Here is a 25,526-nt window from a genome sequence, read left to right as displayed (position 1 = left end):
GTTTTGTGTGTATCTACAGACAGCACTGAGATAGAAAGAGTGCCAGGGAATACATCCTAGAACTTGGAAGGCACTGAATTGCATTTGGGACCATTGAGCAAATTAATGAGTAAGTTACCTATCTACAAATCAATCAGGCTCCTTCAGCAGCTGTGTGTTATCAGTCTTGCTCTGCAGTACAGAGAGCTGAGCCATTAGGCAGCCCAACAAGAGGGAGAAGCTTAATTTGAGAGCAGATGCTTAAGAAGGATACATAATGACTTTAAAGGGGGGACATTGTGGTTAGCTGAGAAACAAAACAGAGTGACCTGTTAGGAGGAAAGAAGCTTTTAGCTTTTATTACTGACTAAGATTGACCAGGCCGTATGTGTGTAAGAATCCAGGAACCGACATGAGAGTGTAGCAGGTAATATATGCACATCAAGAGAGGGTCATCTGTTCTTCTTTTGGCACACAATAAAAGCAAAAAGATGCAGACCCGCGGAGTCTGACTGACTGAGCTGAACATCCTTCTGCTCATCTGGCACCCAACTAGCAAAATAAAACACATTTTGGCTTGGGTATACAAGGGAGTCACTGCTTGTTTGTAAGTGCATGTGATTGATAGTGTGGAAGATAGAGAGGAAGGGGGAAAATTTGATGGCCTGGATGTGAACAGCATTAGCTACTGCAGGAACAAGGCAGGTCACCTAGATTTCAGGAAATAGAACGTCTTTATGATGCAGATGAAAAGTCCATTCCAAATTTCCTTTTGGTTGTAGCCCATGCAAGTCAATTTGCCATAAAGAGGTTGCCTGCTTGCACCAGAAGAAGCTGTCTGATAATTTTTTTTATGAACCCAGGTTAGCTGGTGCTAAGATAAAATTTATGGCAGTTCCAATCTGAAGTAATTAATGTGTTCCTATCTCCAGAACTATGTTCCTATAGTCAGAATGGTTAAAAAAAAAGGAAGGAAAGATTCCGTAAATCTTGCAGGAAAACAGGAATCACAAAAACTAATACAGAATATGTAAAGAATACAAAAGACAACGGTGGGGTCAAGACAGCAAAGTATGTTAAACTCATTTCAAAAAGTGTTTCCTCTCATCTGAAATGAGAGAACAATGGAAGGAAGAAAAAGTTAATAATAAAATAATTAATAATACTCATTATAATAGGGACAATTACAATGTTTTTTCCCCAAGGAAAATTCTGAATATTCATCAAAAATCTTGAAACCCCTCTCCCCCCCACCCGCCAAAAAAATTCAGCTTAAATTTTTTGGTGTTGTGGCTTTTGGTTTTCCAATGAATGTCCCAAGGAATGTGGACACTTGCTGTGACAACTTTTGTTTAGTTGAAAACCCAGGTTTTTGTCCAAAAAGAGTTGACAGAAAATTTTCAACTAGCCGTAACAATATTTCTACTCTTATTTAGATTGTGATGGTTTAGATATTGCTACCACTGATTGGCTCATTACATCTACAAACTTTGTATGCAGACGGTCTATGTTCGAATTACTGTGTGCCATGCCCCGCCCCACTCTGGCCCAGTTCACACTGTCATATGTTTGTTTCACCCATCTACTGCTTTTTGTCTTAAACTAAATCAGATCCATGCACAGAGATTCATTGAAGTCAAACATGTGGACATTGCTGAGAGCAACTCAAAGCTCTGCTCAGTGTACAGTGTAGTTCACAAAAATACAACAAAAATGTTAGGTAGGAAATAATACAGATTGTATTGCTCTGGATTTACACCAGAGGAACCCTGTTGGTTCCAGTGGAATTACACTGGAATCCAGCTGGAGTAACACAGTGGAGCATCAGCACTTTATTTATTTTACATTGGAAGCTGAGATTCTCCTTCATGGAAGCTTACGGGCGGTTTTGTTAGCAAGAGGCTCTCACCAGCTCATCTCTGGTAGCGAGTGTTTTGGGTTCTTGCCTCATTTCTGCCTTTGTTTTGTTTTCAGTTACAACAGTGCCCATCTGAAGGAATTGCACTGAAGTCAGGAGACTTTGAATTTACACTGGTCCAAGTGACAGCAGAAATTGGACTGCAACATGTGGGCTGGAGAGAGTGAAGCAACAGAGCCAGGAATGGAGTTGGGAGGATGACACATATTACATAGAAGCACATACAATGCATTTTAAATAATTATTTTAAAATATTCACAATTAAACTTACATTGAGGAAATAAATCATTTTGTATTAATTTTTGCTTGACGGATAGCAGTGGCACGGCATGCCACTTTCCCCTTCACACCTGGATAGAGTAGTTAAAATGTTGTGCTATTTCATGCACTGTGTATTATCCAGCCTACGAATTGAGGAACACCCTCAACACCCAATGGAAAGATATCCATTGACACACTGCACATTGGATTGGATGATGAGGCATGGGGCTAATCACATACTCAATACACATACTTCAAGCACGTGAGTAATTCTATTGCCAATGGGAATACTCATTTGCTTAAAGTCAGGCATGTGTGTCAATAGTTTGCTGAGTTGGAGCCTGAAACAGGAAATAATAGTGTGAGATCATGTCATTAAAGACAGTGGTCTTTAGGCTGTCTTTAGGCTGTGCTCAGGCTAGCCTACCTGAGTCAGCTTGAACCCGGCTAGCACAGGTACCAATAACAATGAAGACAGTGCACTGTGGGTTTCAGCATACGTGTGGAATGGATCTTGGGTGCACATTTTACTCACTAGCCCACTCTGGAATCCATGCTGTACTGTGCTGTTCACTACTGTTTGTTAACCACACTAGTTGGATTGACGATAGCCCAGGTCTGAGCACAGTTTCTGCTGCGTAGACATACCCTAAATGGTAACGTGTGCACAGAAGGGGGCAGAGTTAAGGTTGTTGACGCAACATTTACTTTGGCCATTCTTCATTTGTGCATGCTTTATTGTACAGCCCTACTGTTCTTTTAATATATATTTTTGAATAAGCTATTATAATATATGTGTAACTGAGGAGTTCAACATCTCTAAGAAATGAGTTTGAATGTACTATTTATATTTTCTGCTACCCACAATGTAATGCCATTAAGGACCCAGCCCTGAAAATTCTCTGTCCCTGGGACTCTCATCGATTTCAATGGGAGTTCTGATTGTAGAGGGCTTGCACCCTCAAGCCATAGGACACTTCTGACCATATACTCATGCTGATTAATGACACTTCTCAGGTGCATTGGAAGCACTTGTCTTCACCTCATGCCTCGCTGCACAGCCAAGGTACACCATCAATCAGCATAACCACACAGTCTGCCATTCATTATCGTTTAATTAAACAGCACAGATAATTTCTACAACTATTTCCAATATAAATATTGTCCAATGCCTCGGCTCCATTTAGCCTTAACAGGGGAATATAAACAATGAGAGAGGAATGAAATATAAATTTGAGCAAAACAACATACACAAATATTAGTTAGCCCTTAAAAAATATATTTAGCTTGACAAACAAAGGGTGAATAGAATGGTACGCCAAGCACAGTGGTTAAGGGTGAGAATACTGAAATGATTTATTAAAAAATAAATCCATTTACCTACCTTACAGGGATGTTGTAAGGTGTGATTAATTAATGTCTACCAAGGGGCTGATCCAAAGCTCAGTGAAGCCAATAAATTTCTTCCCCACTAATTCCAATGGTCTTTTGTTCAGGGCTTTGAGGTATGTGGATGAAAGCCACTATGGAAGTGCATAGTATTATTCCTATTAGGTGAAATTCACACTTGGGCAGTAAGCCAGAAAAAGACCTAGGCATCAGTGGGGATTAAGTGGTGCATTGGCTTTGTGCAAGCTTTCTAAATGGAGTGAATTTCTTTCATTCAGTGTATTGGGGAATTGTAATAAAAATGCATGGTTCGTTTCTCCTTTCCTAAGTTCCTTATAAGCTCTAACTTTGGACTTATGGTGAGATTTTTAAAAGGCCTCAGCATTGGCTTAGTTCTGCTGCCATTGAAATCAATAGTAAAACACCTGTTGCCTTTAGTGGGAGCGGACAGAAGCCTACACTGAGGCCTTTTGAAAATCCCACTCTAAGGAGAAATTTTGAAGGAGAAAGTAATTAAGGACATTGACGTCAGTGGTAATTGGGACAAAATATAACATGGTTTTACAAAAGGTAGATCGTGCCAAACCAACGTGATCTCCTTCTTTGAGAAGGTAACACATTTTTTAGGCAAAGGAAACGCAGTGGATCTAATTTACCTCGATTTCAGTAAGGCATTTGATACGGTTCCACATGGTGAATTACTAGCTAAATTGGAAAAGATGGGGATCAATATGAAAATTGAAAGATGGATAAGGAACTGGTTAAAGGGGAGACTACAATGGGTCATACTGAAAGGTGAACTGTCAGGCTGGAAGGAGGTTACTAGTGGAATTCCTCAGGGATCGGTTTTGGGACCAATCTTATTTAATTTTTTTATTACTGACCTTGGAACAAAAAGTGTGAATGTGCTAATAAAGTTTGTGGATGACACAAAGCTGGGAGGTATTGCTAACACAGAGAAGGACTGAGATATCATACAGGAAGATCAGGATGACTTTGTAAACTGGAGTAATAGTAATAGGATGAAATTTAATAGTGAAAAGTGCAAGGTCATGCATTTAGGGATTAATAACAAGAAGTTTTGGTTATAAACTGGGGACAGATCAGTTGGAAGTAACAGAGGAGGAGAAGGACCTCAGAGGTTAATCACATTGGTTAATCACAGGATGACTATGAGCCGCCAATGTGATATGGCCGTGAAAAAAGCTAATGTGATCTTGGGATGCATCAGGCGAGGTATTTCCAGTAAAGATAAGGCGGTGTTAGTACCATTATACAAGGCACTGGTGAGACCTCATCTGGAATACTGTGTGCAGTTCTGGTCTCCCATGTTTAAGAAGGATGAATTCAAACTGGAACAGGTTCAGAGAAGGGCTACTAGGATGATCCGAGGAATGGAAAACCTGTCTTATGAAAGGAGACTCAAAGAGCTTGGCTTGTTTAGCCTAACCAAAAGAAGGCTGAGGGGAGATATGATTGCTCTTTATAAATATATCAGAGGGATAAATATCAGGGAGGGAGAGGAATTATTTAAGCTTAGTACCAATGTGGACACAAGAACAAATGGATATAAACTGGCCATTAGGAAGTTTAGACTTGAAATTAGACGAAGGTTTCTAACCATTAGAGGAGTGAAGTTCTGGAACAGCCTTCCAAGGGGAGCAGTGGGGGCAAAGACATATCTGGCTTCAAGACTAAGCTTGATAAGTTTATGAAGGGGATGGTATGATAGGATAGCCTAATTTTGGCAATTAATTGATCTTTGATTATTAGCAGGTAAATATGCCCAATGGTCTGTGATGGGATGTTAGATGGGGTGGGATCTGAGTTACTACAGAGAATTCTTTCCTGGGTGCTGGCTGGGGAGTCTTGCCCACATGCTCAGAGTTTAACTGATCGCCATATTTGGGTTCGGGAAGGAATTTTCCTCCAGGGCAGATTGGCAGAGGCCCTGGAGGTTTTTTGCCTTCCTCTGCAGCATGGAGCCCGGGTCACTTGCTGGAGGATTCTCTGCACTTTTAGGTCTTAAATCACGATTTGAGGACTTCAATAACTCAGACATAGGTTAGGGGGTTGTTACAGGAGTGGGTGGGTGAGATTCTGTGGCCTGTGTTGTGCAGGAGGTCAGACCAGATGATCATAATGGTCCCTTCTGACCTTAAAATCTATGAGTCTATGAGTCTAAGGCTGCAAATTTGTTTCCTTTTCTATTTGCTAAGCTGCCCCCATTGCCTTGTGTTTTTCAGAGGATGCTTATAAAACTCAAGTACGAATAGATGATGAACCAGCTTACTTGGACATTCTAGACACTGCTGGACAGGTGAGTAGTATCTTAATGTATACTTTTGTAACAGAGGTAAAAGCAAAGACCTTAACCTCCAATATATGGGTCATAAGGACGGAGACAAGCTTCACTATTCAGGCATGAAAGGAGCAGTGTCGGCACAACATGTGGAAATTAGTACAAAAGAGATCAAGGGGAGCATCAGAAATATAATGTGACTCAGTTACTTGACCAGTAGAGATAGGCAACATTAGAGCAAATGATTAGTACAATACAGGGTTTTCACATATACACATGGAGAATGTGTTGTAATAAAGACATGCATAAATTTTACTGCACATTTGATCTTAATGTTTCTGATGTCTCTAGTCAATAATACCAGTATTTTGCAGTTTACTGATACTATTCGATATATTTATATTTCCCCCCTCTATCTTAAATTCCATTGCCAATGGTTTGGTGATAAATGTCTGTAGACATCAATCAAGGAAGGTTTTTTTAATTATTATTATTATATTATACAGTAAGGTTAAAGAAAAAATAGAATAAAATCAAGCCCAGCACTATTTGAAACAGTTATATAGTGGATTCACCTCTGTCAGTCTGTAGGGAGTGCATAGTTAGATGGATGTTGTAAGTCTTGCTCTACTATTCCACTAGTAGTTCTGGAAAATCTGGAAAATCTGTGAGGACCATATTGTTATATATCACACTGGAAAGCACTAGGGCACTCCAGAGAAAGTTTATTGCCTGTTTCAGCCCACTCCAGATTCTTGGAGGTCCCCTCAGCCACTTCAGTCATTTGGTTCTCTCCCCCCCAAATCTCACGTTTCTAGTAAGCAAAACTCTGTCATGGTTTTAGCTAGGAGAAGGCAGTAGGTAAATCTGAAAGTGACAATTTGTTTTTTGATTTCCTATGTATAAAAATATTGATTTTGATATACTTGCTGCAAAGATATAAGATATAAGGCAAACATAACAATTAAAAGAGGGATTTTTCTAAAGTACTCAGTGTCCGCCTAACACTAGTCCCAGTGAAGTGGCTGGACCAACACTGGGTACTTCTGAAGTTCCCACCCTAAATGTCAAGCTTCACCAGCCACTGTGATTTCCAAGAGATGAGGTACAAAATCCTCAAAAGATGGCCCAGCAACCCACATTTCTGCACTTATCTCACAACTTGCTGATTTGTAGTGATTCAGGGAGCGTGGTCTGGTAACTGGAGCATCGTACTAGGAATCAGGACACAAATGTTCTTCTGTCTTCGCTGCCATTGACTTGCACTGTAGTGTATGGAGAAGCCACAGCTCAGTTTCCCTGTCCATTAAAAAAAAAAGAGTATAAAACATACACAGACTTGTGGAACAGTTTAAAAGTGTTTAGAGCTATTACTGAGTCAGAGGGCCAGATTCTCAGCTCGTATGAATCAGCGCCACTCCATTGACTTCATTGACTATACTGACTTATACCAGCTGAGGATTTGACCCAAACTTTTAGCTTTGTTTGTTTTAATGCATTATATGTGGTTGAGTGAGTATGTATTTTAAGAGAGCATAACTCAATGTCCACCATGTCTACTGAGCTACAGTGACTGAAGCAGGCTGTTACATCAGAATTATTATTTTAAAAGAGGTTTAAAGGAGGACATTTCTCTATTTTTATATTCTCTATAATAATTTATTATAGTTGTAGGGGGCTTCATTTGGGGCCAGCAGGTCTAGAGGGCAAGTCATGGCTCAGCGGTCTCTCAGAGTCTCAGAGTTGGCCAGGCAATCTGAAGACCTAGCTGCCAAGTTACAGTTCTCCTTGGGTTCTCCTGATTGGGCAGAGGGGAAGGGTACAGGGACCCAGGTCCTCCCTTTCCACCAGGACCCAAGTTTTGAGGAGAGTCTTAGTCTCCTCTAGCAGGTGCAACAGACCAGTCTCCCTTGGACCCCTTCCTACCTCCCCTGTTCTCTCTTCAGTTTGGAGTGTGGTACCAGCACTCAGCGTCCCTCTCAAATTGTTGCTCAAACAGCCCCAATAATTCAGACAGTTAGTTGGGGTTTCCCTGCTCACTTTTCAGTGTCCAATTGCTCTCCCTGGTCAGGGAAAAGCAAGGGAGTAAAGGGGGTCAGGACCTTGGCCTCCCAGGCCGGTCTTAACCACAGTCTGGACCTAGATAGCAAGTGGGAAAAATCAGGATTGGGGTGGTGGGGTAATAGACACCTATATAAGGAAAAAAATACAAATATTGGGACTGTCCCTATGACATCTGGTCATCCTATCCCCTGTAGACCCCTCGGTGCCAGAAGCTGCAACCTGGCTGCAGACAATCTCTCCTTCATACTCATCCCTGCTTGACTGTCCCTTTTTAAGCAGGTCCTCCATTTGGCGCATGGTCTGCAGCTGCTGAGGGGCAGGGTCTTTTTGGCCCAATACTGCTCCACAAGTCCCTTAGCTTTAGGCCTGGTCTACACTAGAAAATTAGGTTGGTTTAATTGTATTGGTCAGGGGTATGAAAAATCCACTGCCCTGAGCGGCGTTGTTAAGCCAGCCTAAATCCTTGTATAGACAGAACTAGGTCAATGGAAGAATTCTTCCATTGACTTAGCTACTACCTCTTGGGGAGGTGGATTACATATGCCAATGGGAGAACCCTTCCCATCTGCATAGGTAAGGTCTATGCTGAAGTGGCACAGCTGTGCCATTGTAGCGTTTCAAGTGTAGACAAGCCCTTAATATGGGGTATGTAAGCCCCATCAAAATTATATAATAATCATCTCACAGTCTTTTACAACTGAGGCCTAAAAGATAGTTTCAGCCATTAAGGAAAGTCACCTCAGACCATTTATAGTTTAGTTTAGGATAACCACTTTGATTGGATGGAAGGAAGGGAAAACCATTTGAAAAATAAGAAACACCACTTTATTATAAGGGGCCTTTTGGGAAAACCCCATTTCCCTTAGCATATCATGTATGTTTCTCTCCAATGTACATTTCTACTGCCCTCTGGTATACAACGGAATTATCATAAGCTTCAATGTAATATTTAAAATGGTAGTTATCAGTTGTAATACATTTCAATAATCTTAAAATAAAGGACGGGTGGTCACCTGCCTTAGCTACTTTTTCTATTGTGCCAGTTGAAAACGTTTTATCATTTAAACTTTGAACACCATATGACTCCATGAGCCTTTTGAAGTTACGTAACATGCCCACCATGAGTTCCAGGTTTAACAGTTTGATAAAAGGGCAAGCAACTCCATATACTATGTAGAATTAAATCAAATGTATAGAGAATATTTCCATTAAAACTGCTCCTTTGCTAGAACATACCCCTCACAAAGTGTAAAATTGGAGTAACTTCACTGAAGAGTTGTTTCCAGACATGAATTAGTGTAAAAGAGAGCAGAATTTGTCCCAATAAAATCTGGTGAATTCTTTTTATAGAAGATAATGTCATGGCATAGGTAGAAATAGCAAATGTGTGAGCTTCCTAAAATCCTATCTAAAATATCTTTAATCCTTTGCCAGTTGTGTATATACATAAATTGTAACTTTGCACTTCTAACTGAATGCTGTGATTCATTCCCATTTAATATCTTTATGCTAGAATTGGACCCAGACTGAAAAGTTTATATCTGGTATATATCTGAATGTGTATCAAAATTTGGGATGTTCAGATAAGGGACTGTGGGGAGGGGAGATTGCGGCCATTGTAAACATAGATGCCATTTGAGAAATAGATTTCTGGTTCTGAACTTCTACAAGTAGTTTAAAAGAAAAACAGGTGACCAAGCCATCAAGTTAAGGTGATTTTGAATCCAATCAATTGCTGTTTTTCTTCTCCTTAAATGGAGACCATCAAACCTGAGCAAGCTCTCATCACAAAAAAGAGTCTATATGTTCTGTGAATCCCAAATTCCTGCCTCTCTGAACTACTGGTCCTTCTCTGCTTTCACTTTTCCCTGCCGCTGGCAGAAGATATACTGGATCAATGCTTCTTTTGTCATCTCCTACCACAGATGTGTCCATGCTGTCTTCTCTGCCCTTACTTGGTATGACATGTTGAATGTTGTGTTGTACTACGGTATGTGAATATCTCCTTCTTCTGCTAATCAGTGCATTGAAGTTACCCAGCTCCTGTTCTGTTTGCATTATAGCTAGTTGGAAAGCACAATGTCCATCCCATGAGAAACTGTGCTAGTTCTACCTTTCTTTTCACCCTAAACTGGAACAAAAAGTCAAAATATGGGAAAATTTCCCTGAATGAAAATTTTGGAAATATTTTAATTTGGAAATGAGAAAACAAAAAAACCACTACTTTTTTGATTGAATTGAAATGACTATTCAACCTGAACGGTGTCGTTTTGAATTGACATTTCAGCTTAAAACAATATAGGAATGACATTGGAAGTCAAAATATCAGTTTGAAACAAAATGTTAAAAATATCAACATTTTAATATGAAACCTTTTGCTTCATTTCAAAATGTTGATTCTGAAAAAAATATTTTCCTGTGGAAAACTTTGATTTCGATGAAACCATGTTTTCAGGAGAAAAATCTTTTCATTGGATGCTTTCCTAACATCTCTAGTTTGCAGGCTGTGGTTGCTTCAAAGCCTGATTCTGGTGTCTTTGGAGTTAATAGCTAAAACTCCATTTGACTAAGGGGAGCAGGATGGAGCCCTTATTGGGAAGGAGGCTTGAGTTGAGTTTTCAGCCTCTTTCCTTTATTAACTATGTCCCTTGAAACTCATTCCCATGCTGCTCTCTGTCTGTGGGTTGTTCTCACGGTGTTCCCTGATAGACCAGGCCTGAGTCTTCTTTCACATAAATTTGTCTTACCCCAGTGTAACTGCATTGCTCTCAAAGGACTGGTTCGGGGATTATACTGGTGTAAGCGAGAGGAGACTGAGGCCTGGTCTACACTAGGAGCTTATATCGAATTTAGCGCCGTTACATCGAATTAACCCTGCACCCGTCCACACCAGGAAGCTACTTAGTTCGAAATAGAGCTCTTTTAAATTCGACTTCTGTAATCCTCGAAAACGAGAGGAGTAGCGCTAAATTCGAAATGGCAATATCGAATTAGGCTAGGTGTGGATGGAAATCGACGGTAATAGCTCCGGGAGCTATCCCACAGTGCACCACTCTGTTGACGCTCTGGACAGCACTTCGAGCTCGGATGCTCTGACCAGCCACACAGGAAAAGCCCCGGGAAAATTTGAATTCCTTTTCCTGTCTGGGCAGTTTGAATCTCATTTTCTGTTTGGACAGCGTGGAGAGCTCAGCAGCACTGGCAACGATGCAGAGCTCTCCAGCAGAGTTGGCCGTGCAATCTAATAGAAAGAGGGCCCCAGCATGGACTGATCGGGAAGTCTTGGATCTCATCGCTGTGTGGGGCGATGAGTCCGTGCTTTCAGAGCTGCGCTCCAAAAGAAGGAATGCAAAGATCTACGAGAAGATCTCTAAAGCCATGGCAGAGAGAGGATACAGCCGGGATGCAACGCAGTGCCGCGTGAAAATCAAGGAGCTGAGACAAGGCTACCAAAAAACCAAAGAGGCAAACCGACGCTCCGGATCCCAGCCCCACACATCACGTTTCTACGAGGCACTGCATTCCATCCTAGGTGCGGCCGCCACCACTACCCCACCAGTGACCGTGGACTCCGAGGATGGGATATTGTCCACGGCCGGTTCCTCCTCGGAAATGTTAGGTGACGGGGAAGATGAGGAAGGAGATGAGGAGGACGAGGCAGTCGACAGCGCTTGCACCGCTGATTTCAACGACAGCCAGGAGCTCTTCATCACCCTTACCGAGATCCCCTACCAACCGTCCACAGCCCTTACCCCGGACACCGAATCAGGGGAAGGATCAAGCAGTGAGTGCTTTAAACATCTAAACATTTCATTTTAACATAAGTGGAATATTTATATTGTGAAGAATGGGCTTTTCAGTCACTCATTTAAACATAGAAACTTTTATTTATAACAAAACAGGAATATTAACTATATTAGTAATTTGTTGTTCATGATTTGGTTGGCTTAGTGAACTATTTACTACTAACTATATATAGAAAATCAAGTACTGTCCGGATATTCATGATTAGTCCACCACAGGACGCTCCACTCTGTAGTCCGTTATGCTGAACTTAAAGGAAAAGGCGGTCAATGTGCCCGGGAATGGACAGACAGTCCTCCTGGGATAGCTCGGCATAGCTCTCCTGCAGGTACCGCTCCAGCATGCGCACGAGGTTCAATGGCAGGGCGATCTTGTTTGGTCCCCCGTGGTAACACACGTTCCCACGCCATGAGTCCATCAGGTAGTCGGGGATCAGTGCGCGGCACAGCATGGCGGCATACGGCCCAGGCCTCTGCATGCTTTCACGCAGCATCCTTCCCCTCTCGGTCTCCGAGATCCTCATGAGGGTTATGTCACACATGACGCCCTGCTTTAAATTAGGAAGGGGAATGTTAGTATTGGGACTGCTTTACAGCCACGCTGTGGAGGCGGCAGAGGGGCAGCATACAGGGATCTTTCCCGGGGACAGCCGCGAGGTGGTGGGACAGGGGCAGAGCTCATGCTTCCCTGATTGCTGCCAGCAGAGAGTGGCCTTGCATTCAGTGCGAAAGGAGCCCAGTGCTACTATTACATGTTTAAGCTGCCACAAGTCTACGGCTTACCATGTTTTCCTGCAGCAGAAGTAGAGGTGTCCTGCAACGCTTCTCTGATCGCAACTGCAGGACCCCAGACACATAAGGCGAGGGCCGAAAATTCGACCTTGTCCTGAGTGCGCATGTGAAAGGTGCAGTGCATGGTGTTGTTCACAGAGAAAGACTATGCTCTTTGTTAGCAACTTCATGTATCTGTCTCAGGAATTTACTCCCTTTTTCCCATTCCCACAGACACATCTGCGACTGTCTCCCAACCCAGCCTGGCATCACACTCCCAGAGGCTAGCGCAGATTAGAAGAAGGAAGAGAAAAACTCGTGAAGACATGTTTTATGAACTTATGGAGTGCTCACGAGAGCAGGCAGCCCAGACGACACAGTGGAGGGAGAACTTGTCACAAATGCACAGAGCAGTCATGGAACGGGAGGAGAGGTGGCGCCAGGAGGACCAGCAGGCTACTCAAACCCTGCTTGGACTAATGAGGGAGCAAACGGAGACGCTCCGGCGCCTAGTGGATGTTCTGCAAGACCGGAGGCAGGAGGACAGAGCACTGCTGCTGTCTATCTCTAACCGCCCTCCCCCGCCACCAAGTCCCACACCCCCCTCACCAAAAGTACAAAGAAGGAGGGGCGGCAAGGTCCATTAAAACTGTCAGTCGGCCACTGCACACTGCTGCAGCAATGGAAGGCTCTCGTTCCAAAGTTTGAAAAGTCCTTTCCTACCCATCTCACACTAGCCCATGTCCAAGTTTCCTCCACCCCCCCCCTTTTCATGTGCGGTTCACAATAAAACATCTGTTTCTGTTAAGTACTGTTTCCGAGAGTGTCTTTTGGAGGGGATTCTGTCTGAAGGGGGGGAAGGGGTTTGTTACTTGGACAGGACAGTCACCTGTAGCAGGCTACAGAGGCGGGGGCAGGTCCAGCATCAGGACACATACAAAGCACAGTCACCAGTTACCCTGGTCAGTCTGGGAGGCGGTTTTCTTGTTCTGGGGTGCGAGGGGGTTGATCTGTGACTTTGTGTCGGGGGAGGGCAGTTAGAGATCCTATGCCGCGGTCCTTATCCTGGATCACAGAGCCACGCAGCAGGGGATCTGTTACCCTCCGCCCCCTGCCAGAAAGTCACTTGGCCGACACATACATCCAGTCCCGCCCAGGACTGCTGGCAGGCTGCGTTGAAACAACCAGTCCAGCACTGCGGAGCCTGTCATTCCCGGACTTTAGAAGCATCATTTGCATCAAAACACTAAGCCCGCCCCCCCGCCACAGTCTGCGTCCCCGGTTTAAAACATTCCCGCGAAAACAGTAAAAAAGAGAACCTTGTGCATTAACGGAACAGAAAAGATTTTATTTGTTGGGAAGGTGGGGAAGGGGGTATGTAACTTGGAAGGATAGTCAACAGTAACTGGGTAAAGAAACGGGGGCAGGTTCAGCATCTGTGTCCACAAAGTAAAAAGTCACTGGAGACCCTGTTCAGTCAGGAACCTGGCTTTCAAAGCCTCCCTGATGCACAGCGCGTCCCGCTGTGATCTTCTAATCGCCCTGCTGTCTGGCTGGACGTAATCAGAAGCCAGGCTATTTGCCTCAACCTCCCACCCTGACATATAGGTCTCCCCCTTGCTCTCACACAAATTGTGGAGCACACAGCAAGCAGCTATCACAATGGGGATATTGGTCTCGCTGAGATCACAGCGAGTGAGTAGGCTTCTCCATCTCCCCTTGAGACGGCCAAAAGCACACTCCACCACCATTCTGCACTTGCTGAGCCGGTAGTTGAATAGTTCTTTCCCTGAGTCCAGTGCGCCAGTGTAGGGCTTCATGAGCCAGGGCATTAGCGGGTATGCGGGGTCCCCGAGGATGACTGTAGGCATCTCCACATCCCCAACAGTTACTTTGTGGTCCGGGAAGTAAAGACCGTCCTGCAGCCGTCTACACAGACCAGAGTTCCTGAACACCCTAGCGTCATGAACCTTGCCAGGCCATCCAACGTAGATATTGGTAAAACGTCCCCGATGGTCCACCAGTGCTTGCAGCACCATGGAAAAGTAGCCCTTCCGGTTGATGTACTGGCTAGCCTGGTGGTCCGGTGCCAGGATAGGGATGTGAGTCCCATCTATAGCCCCACCGCAGTTTGGGAATCCCATCTCGGCAAAGCCATCTCTGATGAGCTCCACGTTTCCCAGGGTCACTACCTTAGATAGCAGTAGCTTGACGATTGCCCTGGCTACTTGCATAACAGCAACCCCCACGGTAGACTTGCCCACGCCAAACTGGTTAGCGACGGACCGGTAGCTGTCTGGCGTTGCGAGCTTCCAGAGGGCTATGGCCACTCGCTTCTGGACAGTCAGGGCTGCTCGCATCCGGGTGTCCTTTCGCTTCAGGGAAGGGGACAGCAACTCACACAGTTCGAGGAAAGTCCCCTTCCGCATGGGAAAGTTGCGCAGCCACTGGGATTCATCCCAGACCTGCAGCACTATGCGGTCCCACCATTCCGTGCTGGTTTCACGGGCCCAGAATCGCCGTTCAACAGTATCAACAAGACCCAGTGACAGCGAGATGTCCTGGGCGCTGGGTCTCATGTTCTCAGAGAGGTCGGAGCTAGTGTCCGACTTCATGCCGTCACGGTAGTGCCGTAGCCTCCTCTCATGATTGATCTGCAGCTGCCTCTGGTACAGGTGGAGGAGAAGATGCGAGGCGTTGAGAACTGCCACAACTGCAGCGATGGTCGCAGAGGGATCCATGCTCGCACTGCTGTGGCGTCCGCGCTGTCAGTAATCAGAAAAGCGCGCGAACTGATTTCCCGCCGGCGCTTTCAGGGAGGGAGGGAGGGAGGGCTTGAGTGACGGACGGATGACGACAGGCGCCCAAAAGCACCCTCGACACATTTTTTTACCCAGAAGGCATTTGGGGCTCGACCCAGAATTCCAATGGGCAGGGGGGACTGCGGGAACTGTGGGATAGCTGCCCACAGTGCACCGCTTCCAATGTCGACGCTTGCCCCGTTAGTGTGGACTCACAAAGTCTCACAAAGTCGAATTACTGTCCTTAGTGTGGACACACACGTTCGACTTAGTAATATCGATTCCACATAGTCGAATTAACTAAAATCGAAGTACTCTCGTAGTGTAGACAAGGCCTTAGGCTTTTAGTCATAGAATATTAGGGTTGGAAGGGACCTTATGAGGTCATCTAGTCCAACCCCCTACTCAAAGCAGGACCAATCCCCAGACAGATTTTTACCCCAATTCCCTAAATGCCCCCCCCTCAAGGGCTGAACTCACAACCTTGGGTTTAGCAGGCCAATGCTCAAACCACTGAGCTATCCCTCCCCCGTCCTTTTTTTCTGCCTCAGATCTGCCGACTGATTATCAGTGACTGGCACCCCCCCAGCTGTCCCAGCCCTACACAAAGAGCTGTCACACTGAGCCTTGGAAACATTTTGCACTTTCAGTCGTTTTTTATTCTAAGCTCAAAATGTGTTGCTGCTTCTGCAGCCCTGTTTAAATCTCTCCCTCCAGACACAGCAGTTATCTCCTTTGTTATGTTCTTCCACCGTTTGCTGACACAAGGCTTTTATTCCTTGGCTCATGATCCCAAGCTCCTTATTGAGTCCCCACAAAGGGCTATTTAAAAAAAAAAAAAAGCACCACCCATAACCCTACTTGCAGAAAGAGAACCCTAGAAGACCCTAGACAGGCAGGCAAACTCGTTTGCACACGGAGAAGGTACTTGCACAGACAAACGGGTAAATGCACCTGACAATCAGAACTTACATATGCACAATTATTGGACCAATTTTGCATGTCCAAATGGTGTATTTTTAAATGCAGTTGATGCAGCAGCATATTTTCCAGATTGAAAAAAGTGGCCTTAAAGTGCTAAGGGATATCATTTAAGGAAGAATTTCCTTTGTCTAGAGCGGTTTGTGTTTTAATTCATTTTGATACAGGCACTTCCAACCTGACAACAACAGTACACTCTGTACTGAAATCTGTCTCTCAAATTGCTAGCAAATCACAAGACATTGTTTATCCTGCCAGCCTCCAAGACTAAGATTTTTACCCCCTGCTTCAAGCTTTGAAGAGGGTGCCATAGTAACCCAAGAGCCCTTCAGATAAACACCCTTTTCCAGACTAAACATCATAGTCTGATAACTCACTCGGATTGTTATCTGTGATCCTTCTAGTTATTCGCAAAACATGTTGCTCCATAATCCTGAATCAGTGCTAGTTGAGTTTCAAACCAAGCTACTGAAGCTTATCTAAAGGAAATTTAAAATGCAGCTTTCGCAGTAATTATATTTTAATGGGCCTTTCGAGCTTATTATTTTGTGGAGAAAATAACTTTAATGCACATTCTCTTATATATTGTAATGTGTAAATGAAATATTCCCATTTTTTAAGACACTGTATTAGTGAGCTAAACTGTGAACATTATTAACTCAGTGTGCTAAGTGAATAGCATGAATTTAATTTTCTTTTTATATCTATTTGTTAGGCAGGCTGATGCCGGCATTCAGAAAAAAAAATCAGACCATGATCCTGAATGCTTTGTTGAATTCCTTATCATGGCAAACTACTCTATATTTTGACATTCAGTCTTGCAGAGAGAGACAAAATCCATCTCATCACTAAATCACTTTGTTTTGGAAGTTGCAAATTTGGGAGAAGCATTTGATGTTTAGGAAAGGTATTAAACAAAGATATGCTGGTAAATCATAGATTCAGTGACAGTAATAGATCATAACAGTAGAGGGCTTCTTCTTGTTCTGTTATAATCTATGGCAAGGCTTTCACTGACTTCAGTGGGAGAAGGGCCTATGCTGCGTAAAGACAATTTGTCTAGCTGGAGCAGGTGTTTGCGAGCTAAGATTTCTGAGTTTATTTCCTGTCTCTGTAATCAAAGGAATCACAGCATAACCAAGGGTGTCACTTTACCTTTCTACACCTGTTTACCGCTCTGTCAGATAGGTGTAATATATGGCAGTAGGAAGCAGATATTGACTTATGGTGAATATCAGAGTTTATTGATGCCAAAGGTGCTGATGTCCCCACTCCTTCCCCCCCCCCCCAAAAAGTGGCTTTCAAATCATATCACCACGGCACCAGTGGGATGACCCAAGGTATCACTGTGACCTGACCCATGTCTAATAGCAGCCAGTATTTCTACCACTTCCCTTTCCTAGGGATTCTTATTGCAGGACAAGGCAGGTTCTGTTCATGGTTAGAGTTCCATATTAGGGCTGGGTGAAAGTTTTCAACTTAAACTCTTTTTCTTAAATATAAAAGACTTTTTTCTAAATAAAAATCTCATGGAAAATATGTATTTCGTTTGAAATTGTTTTTTTTTCCAAAACACACAAAAATTAGTGGCATTGATATATATTGGTTTTCCAAAACAAAACATCAGTTTGTGCTTTTCCTCACAAAACCTCAAGCAAACAGAACCACCGCAACAAAAACCCAGAAAATCTCCAAGAAAAAAATGGGACAAATATTGTTTTTGTTTGTTTCCAAATTTTTCAGGAAATTACTTACCATTTTCCAAACAGGTCCATAATAGTTTGTACTGGGAATAAGCTTACATCCACCATTACCCAAACTCCCCCCGCCCCCAGCTCTTACAGCACCACATCATTATGTAGCTCTGTCCCTTTTAGTGACACCAGTATCCTATTTCTGTTACCAGTATTACCCCTCTGATGAGAGGTGGATGTCCTTGGAAGTTGCTTCTCAGTGGAGGAGAAATCAATGACATGGGTATATGCTAAATACAATTTGCTTTATTTACACATATATACTAGCCGTGGCCACAAACAGCAGACAGGCAATCCCATATTTCAGAAGACTCATTCCAGACACCAATATCTGCTGCACAGGAAACAACTCTGCACTGACAACTGATTCCAGCATGAGATAATCTTCTTGCTACTTGCAACAGCATTCTCAAAACAGAACCTCGAGACTCAGGGTACGTCTACACTACCCGCCGGATCTATCTAGTGTAGACACGATAAAATCGATCCCCGATCGCTCTGCCATCGACTCCAGAACTCCACCACGGCGAGAGGCGGAAGCGGAGTCGACGGGGGAGCGGCAGCGGTTGACTCGCCGCCGTCCTCATGGCCCGGTAAATCGACTTAAGATACACTGATTTCAGCTACGCTATTTGCGTAGCTGAAGTTGCGTATCTTAGGTCGACCCCCCACCCTAGTGTAGACCTAGCCTCCAACTCACAACAATGCAATCATTTCTTCCCAGAGTAAAAATGTGTTTACACACTCAGATCATGTGTAACAGTGCTGCCATAACAGAAGAAATACTTGACCAAGTGTATGACCTCTGGCAGAAAGTGGGGTTGTGAGCACCTTGCAGGCTTTGGATCAATGGGAGTGTAAAAGTGTTTTGGTGCAAGGCAACCATGGCTCAGAAAAAGCTAGCAGTGTTTCATGCTGCACTATAGCCACTGGATTGGCTGATGGGGGCTCCAAAGTAGGCTGCAAGGAAAAGAGGGGGCCATTCAAGCAAAAAGGTGTTGAGGTGCCAGTGATGAGTTACTTACAGTGGCACTGGAACAATTTGTATAGTGGGGGTTCTGAGAGCATTGAACCAAACTGTAAACCCAGAATATGATTGAACCCACTTCAAGCCGGGGGGGCAGCAGCACCCCCGCACCCTTAGTTCCAGGACCTATGGGTACCTATTCATGTCTTATCTGAACTGCCCAAACCTTTTGAATCTGCCAGATTGCACGGGGAATCTCACACGAAAAGGCTTTCTAAAGAGATTCTTGGTATTTTTCCATTTCATGATCATGGGAAACAGAACAAGCGGAAGCTCTCTTTCAGGATACAGTATTCCAGCACTTTGGCTTCTGTTCTCAAGCAGAACCAGGGAGAGAGGTGCAACCAAATGAAATTAACAAACATCAGCAAATGGTTCAGCTTGAGTTTTCATTGCATATTCATGCGGGTGAGTATTTTAATTGATTCAACACATTTCAACCATTTTTTCTGGCTCTGGGAAATCCTGACTTGGCCGATGCTACTGTTGGGTATGAAAACATTCCAAAAGGGAAAGGAAGGGCAAAAGAGGAATTATTTCAAGAAAATTATTAATGCAATATGGGATCTTATTACACCAGATATATTTCAGATTTGTATTTCTCTTGCTTCCTCCAGCTCAGATAGATTTTCTCTCCTGCTTTTGTTAGGGAGTGATAGCTAATGAGAATATATTGTTGCCACAGCAGTTTTATATAATTACCAGAACAGTGTGAGGATACAAAACAAACTTTGCTCAGCAAGTGCTTCCCTTGAAAGAACAAAAGCTCATCTGCAGATATACTGACTGTACCTATATAGGAATTTAGATCTGTTTATCATTCTCATCTCTTTTATCTTCCGCCTCTTAGCTACAAATTGGCATCTGACCCCTATTTTAATTCAGGAGGAGAAAAGGAAAACTGCATGAGATTTTTCTCATGGCATGTCCCCCAAATTGTTCTGACAGAGGCAAGGCTTTGTCCCTTTGTCAACCCCCTGAGTGGAGGGATGAACAGAAGAAGATCAAACCCATAGATAGCTAGATAGGTACTTTAGATGAGAGGCGATTCAACCCACAGTATCTGTTTTCTGTGGGCCTAATTAGTGCAAGATGAAATCAAATAAGAATGGTAGCATTGGACACCTACTTTGCACTAGTGTAAATGATTACACATGGTGTAAGGGCAACGGGAAAATCAGGCCATTTGTGTCATAGAATCATACCAGACCTTTATGCTGTGATCAACACAAAATCAATACAACTAAAGAAAAGCTATTTCTGTTTCTTTATATTGAAAGTTTTATTCACAATTCACAACTATTATGATTTCTAAAACACTGCTGTGGCTGGAATTTCACTACGTGTGATGACGACATGCTGTAAGAGACAAAGAAAAGCCCAGATTGATATTCAAATCCCAGGTTAGGTTTGCAGCTCAAGGGTAGGGGAAATAACCATCTCTTGGGATTTGTAAGGTAAACAAACTGGATGTGGAAGTCACCACAAGGCAGTAAATATGCAAGCCCAGAATGTCATTCTGAGTCACTTATCAGAACATCAATGTGTCAATTCCATGGCCTCCTGTTTTACCTTTGCTGAGCCACACTGGGAAAAATAGTAAGTCTGCGTTCCTTGTGTGAGCTGACATGGGCTTGTTCTAATCCCTGGCGAGCCTTTGCCTGCCAGCTGCAGTCATTACCTCCACACTTCTGTTATTCTGCTGTTTACTAAAATATATTTACTGAGCAATTAATTCCTTCCCTTTACCACTTATGATGCATTTTTGTGATAAAAGATGAAAATCTGTTTTATTCTTGCCTGAATACAAATTAGGAGGGGGGGAAGTGTTTTATAGCATGCAATAAACGAAATGCACCTGGGGTGTTTAGAGATAGTTAACAATGAAGCTTGCTTCAGCGAATGCATTTAAGAGAAAATTATAAAAGTGTTTATTCCCAAGGAAGAAACCATTAGCATTAACATGAAAGAAAAAGACAGTTCACTGAGCTGGGGACTGTTGCTTCAAGGTGTTTTATTGCTAGTGTGGAGAACTGATTTAATACTTCCAACCCTGTTTTGGGGTGAATGGAAAGACTGTGTTGACTCCCAGATGAGAGATTGTATATTTTCCTTATTGAGTATGACAGGGAGGTTTGCCACTTTAAGAAAAGTTTGATTAATACACCTCCACTTGCAGCATAGGTGCAGCAAATTGGTGAATGATAGTCACCCGAGGCCAGGAAACAGAGTAAAAACAGGAACCTTGGTGCAGAGAAGCTTGTTCTGGAAAGGAGATCTGAACGCTAGAGCTGGTTAGTTAGTAGCCTCTTTAGTAGACAAAAGGGCTCTGTCATGCTGTTTTGGAATTTCTGTTATTTTTTGTAAGGCTTTGTTCTGCTTCTTTGCTCTATTGTGGGAGGGAGCCTTGTTATTCTTTCATCCTTACTGATTGGGAGCATCATTGTTTTATAAGCCAGTCGGGCTGTTCAGTCTCCCTGACACTGAGCAACACTAAGTAAAATATTTGCAAAACAAAATGTTTTTCTATCAGTCACTGGGGCAGCACAACCAGAAACAAACTAGATTCATCAAGATGTAAGTAAAGACACCATTGTTGGACAGTGCACCCCTACTAACGGTTAGTGGGGCTTATTTCAGCAGGGTTTCTGTGGCTGGAAACTCTAAAAGTGTGTGTGTGGGGGCGGGGGGGGAGAGGTGGTGGTAATTGGAAAGTAAGGATGAGCCTGGGCTGGAAAGCTCAAACGTAGATTCGGATCCATATCCTTAACTTCCCAAGTATTTGGATCTGGTTTTCCAGTTCAGGCTTATCTCTAGTGCAGGCACATGGGGTCAAAAGAGACCATGGATCTTTGCTTCCACCATGCCCGCCCCTACTATATCCCCAAAAAACCCATAGCCCTAGCCCTGCCATGGTTTAAATAGAAAAGAGTCTAATCAAGTCCACAAGCTATAATAAGTGAGAACAGGTTTGGACTCTACATACTGTCTCCGAATTTTGTTTTCATTTTGATTTAAGCTGTTACTAATGCCCTGATGCTGTGGTAATGGATGTGGTATAAGACCCTCTAGAGAGAGAACCAAAACCCCAATGTCTCTGGATTCATTCTGTCCTAATATTGATGGTTGCTTCCCTTTAAGGCTTCTGAAGTTTGAAAGTCCCTCAGGTATTTATAGAAACTTAGTCTGCATAGCCAGGATGAGGGAAAAGTGCACTATACTGAGGGAAAAAACAAGAACTCATATCCCTGCACTCCTGCCCATTTCTAGATCCAAACATGACCCAATCCTTTATAGAATTCTAAAGCACTACCAGGTTCTAGCTGGGATGAGAAGGCCAGGAAAACAGTGGGGAGAATGATGTAGCAGAAACCTCAAGAGGGAGCTTATTTGCCTGAGATTTGTAGCCCTTTTTTCTGCAGATTCAGGAGATTAGGAGACACTTTGGGTATTTATCCAATTAGAAGCTGAACTTCCAACAATTAGAGGCTCACCTGTTATTTATCAGGATCTGAAATAAGGCAACTTACTTTCCTCTTATTTCAATTGCTTCTGAAATTAATCATTGGGTGAAATTCTACGGCCAGTGTTATACAGGGGACAGAGGGTCATAATGGTCCCTTCTGTCTTTAAAACCTCATTTATACTAAGGCACGTTTACACTGCTTTGGCATTACATTTACTCCCATTCCAAGGCCTCTTTACTCTGTGTGTGTATAGTGGCACTTTTTAATTTCAGCACTTTGGTCAGCTCCATTAACTGTGCTCTTCATGGTCTGGAGGAAAAATACATGTCTCTTGTATTATGCATATATCATTTGAAAAGCTAGAGGGTTTCTGCTTCAATAGCTCTATTAATTTTCTTCTTTGAGACCAAGAAACCTGCTCAATGGAATGTGTGCGAGAGAGAGAAACCTACCCCATGGACTGCAAGGGGTGGTTTTACTTGAACTTGTCTGTTACATTACAAACCACAAACGTTCACTTCTGCTATTCCTTGCCCCAGTTTTATATTGCTTTAGCCTCACTGAGTTAAGAGAATCATACCACAGATGTTACAAAATGTCACCAGAATTAATTTCAGATTTAAAATTCTTCGTTGGGAACAGAGATTATTTTGCACGATAGCTTTGTGCTGTACAATGCCAACCTTTGCAATGCGTTCTTTGCCGTCACCACAAATTAACAGGTAGCAAGGCGCACAATGCTCTTTATAATGGGAAAAGATGAGGAAAGATTCCTTCCTGTATTTCTATGGAGAGAGGGAGACTGATCACTAATCAATGGACTGATTATAATAATAATCCACCTCAACTGCAGACCTGGGGACTGATTCTGATTTACAGTAAGGCCCATTCACATTGTTTTGGCATCCTGCCAAAGGGGAGTAAAGGCACCTTTAAACAGGTAATTTTACTGCCAGAGCAATGTAAATCGGTATCAGGCCCCCAGTGTTTAAGCCATAGCTACTGTTCTCGTTCTGCTCTATATCTGCACTTTTATCAAATTCTCCACTTTCCCTTTCAGCTGAGTGGCAGATGGTTTGGTTTGTCTCAGATGGCCTGTTACCTCCTGCTGCAAACTCCTTTTATTCTCCTTCCCCGTACAGCAGCTTTTGTTCCTGATCTTCTGAAAGTTAGCTTTGGTAGGAGGAGAAAGCAGGAGGAGAAGGGTGAAGTGATGGGGCTTTGATGTTGCTCAGTGCTCTTGCGGTTTTGCTTACACTGGTGACTGGTGGCAGATTGATGTGCATTAATCAGTGCAGATGGCACCTGGGTGCAAATGTGCCAATGCAGATTCCAGGATTGCCACCTTGACTCTTGTAATGCAAAAAATCTGGCTGCAATTTCAGCTGGAAACAGAACCTTTTCAGACTTTCTCACCAAAGCTGCTGTGTGCCAGTTCTTTTGCTGAATGCTGAAAAAGTGAAATTCACCTGTTTAACCTAGGGATGGTGCAATGCCTTCCCCACCATTAGAATTGTGTAGGGGGAAAGCTGTGGAAGGAAACAGCCATGTGACAAAAGGTTTACATGTCAGCCCTGCACAGACCAACATGGAAGCCTGTGATGGGGTGGGATCCATGGGAACTGTCAGATTCAGCAGCGGGATCTGAATCCAGATCTACTAGGTCCCAGATGAATGCCCGAATCAGCAGACTATAGCATCAATCTCACTAGCTCTGTTTGGCTTCATAAATATTTAAATAATTATACAAAGTAGAACAGTGTTAATAGGAGAGAGTGAAAGCAACCCACCCCTGAATACCCTACAGCCTGGTGGTTATGGTGCTCGCCTGGCAGGTGGGACACTTGCATTTAAGTCCCTGCTCCAGAGCTGGGACTCAAGCCTGGGTCTCCCATGTCCCTGACAAGTGCCGTAACTATTGGAGAACACACTTGTGTTTTGAGTTGACCCAAACTGTTGCCTATAAACTGTTTGCCTGGAAAAAAAATTGCCTAGCTCTGTTGCCTGGTAGGCCTCCACACCTCAAGTAATGACTTTGGACCACTTGCCCCTAGTTTGACTGAACCTGTAACTATTAACACTGACCACCATCTATTTAAATCCTGCCTCCTCTGGGAGATGGTCTAGTGGTCCACTTCCTCCTATATCTCAGGCCCGGAGATATTCCAGGGAGACTAGTCTCTGTGAAAGGAAGGAACAGGAGAAGTTGGGTCTCATTATAAGAGGGAAGGGGTGTTCAAGAAGCACTTGAGAATTTTACCATCAAGTCCTATTGACTTTAGCGGGGTGGCATATAGAATAATGATCTTAAAAGGCATTTTCTGATAAACGTTCACCTTCACCAAATTAATAAAATTCTCACAGAAACTTAAGAAAATGTCAGCTTTTGCAAAAGCAAATCTGTGAAGTGAATTTTAATCAGTACTTTCACACAGTTGTCTTCACAGTGCAAGGTCATGCTTTTGATCCCTCCCCCCACCCCCACACACACACATTTGTCATTTGAAGGTTTTTTTGTTCTTCTTGTATCCTTCTTGTTCACTTTATCCTTGATTGTTCATTGTCATAGACAGACAATGCACTGGCTCTTTCCGCTCCCCCACCCCCCTGTGGTGTGTGGTTTTGTTTTTTTTATAAATGTGAAAACTTCTTAATAAGAGTGACTCCTGTGGTAATCAGGCAGACAGCTTTGATTAAGAACATCTGTTAGCAGATTCCCAATTCTAAAGTCAAGCAGAAAACAAGACAAGCAGATATAGAAAGGGGCATTTTTCAGATTAAAGATGGGCTCCCTAATGAGGTTCTGATCTCTTCCAAGATAGGTACAAGCCAAGATCAGACATAAAAATGTATTGAGTGTGGTGCTTGAAACTGTGATGCCTTTGCTGTCTATGTGTTGCACCTTTAAATTTCTAAGAGCTCCACTTCTGTGGAAGCAGCCATTTTGTCCTCAGAGTTGCTACAGTAATAAAGGAGCAAAACATTCTGTACTGTCTTGGAGATTGCTTT

General features: G+C 43.3%; 1 protein-coding gene across 1 annotated transcript in view; it reads left to right on the top strand.

The window, feature by feature from the left end:
* RIT2 (Ras like without CAAX 2) overlaps window positions 1-25,526 on the top strand; it is a 195,999-nt gene that overhangs the window by 36,321 nt on the left and 134,152 nt on the right. The window contains exon 3 of the mRNA XM_065406611.1: window positions 5,794-5,867. Coding sequence (XP_065262683.1) covers window positions 5,794-5,867 — 74 coding nt within the window. The remainder of the gene's footprint in view (window positions 1-5,793; window positions 5,868-25,526) is intronic.

The sequence above is a fragment of the Emys orbicularis genome, chromosome 6, assembly GCF_028017835.1.
Source record: "Emys orbicularis isolate rEmyOrb1 chromosome 6, rEmyOrb1.hap1, whole genome shotgun sequence".
Taxonomy (NCBI): domain Eukaryota; kingdom Metazoa; phylum Chordata; order Testudines; family Emydidae; genus Emys; species Emys orbicularis.
This window is presented reverse-complemented; position numbering and strand designations above follow the sequence as displayed.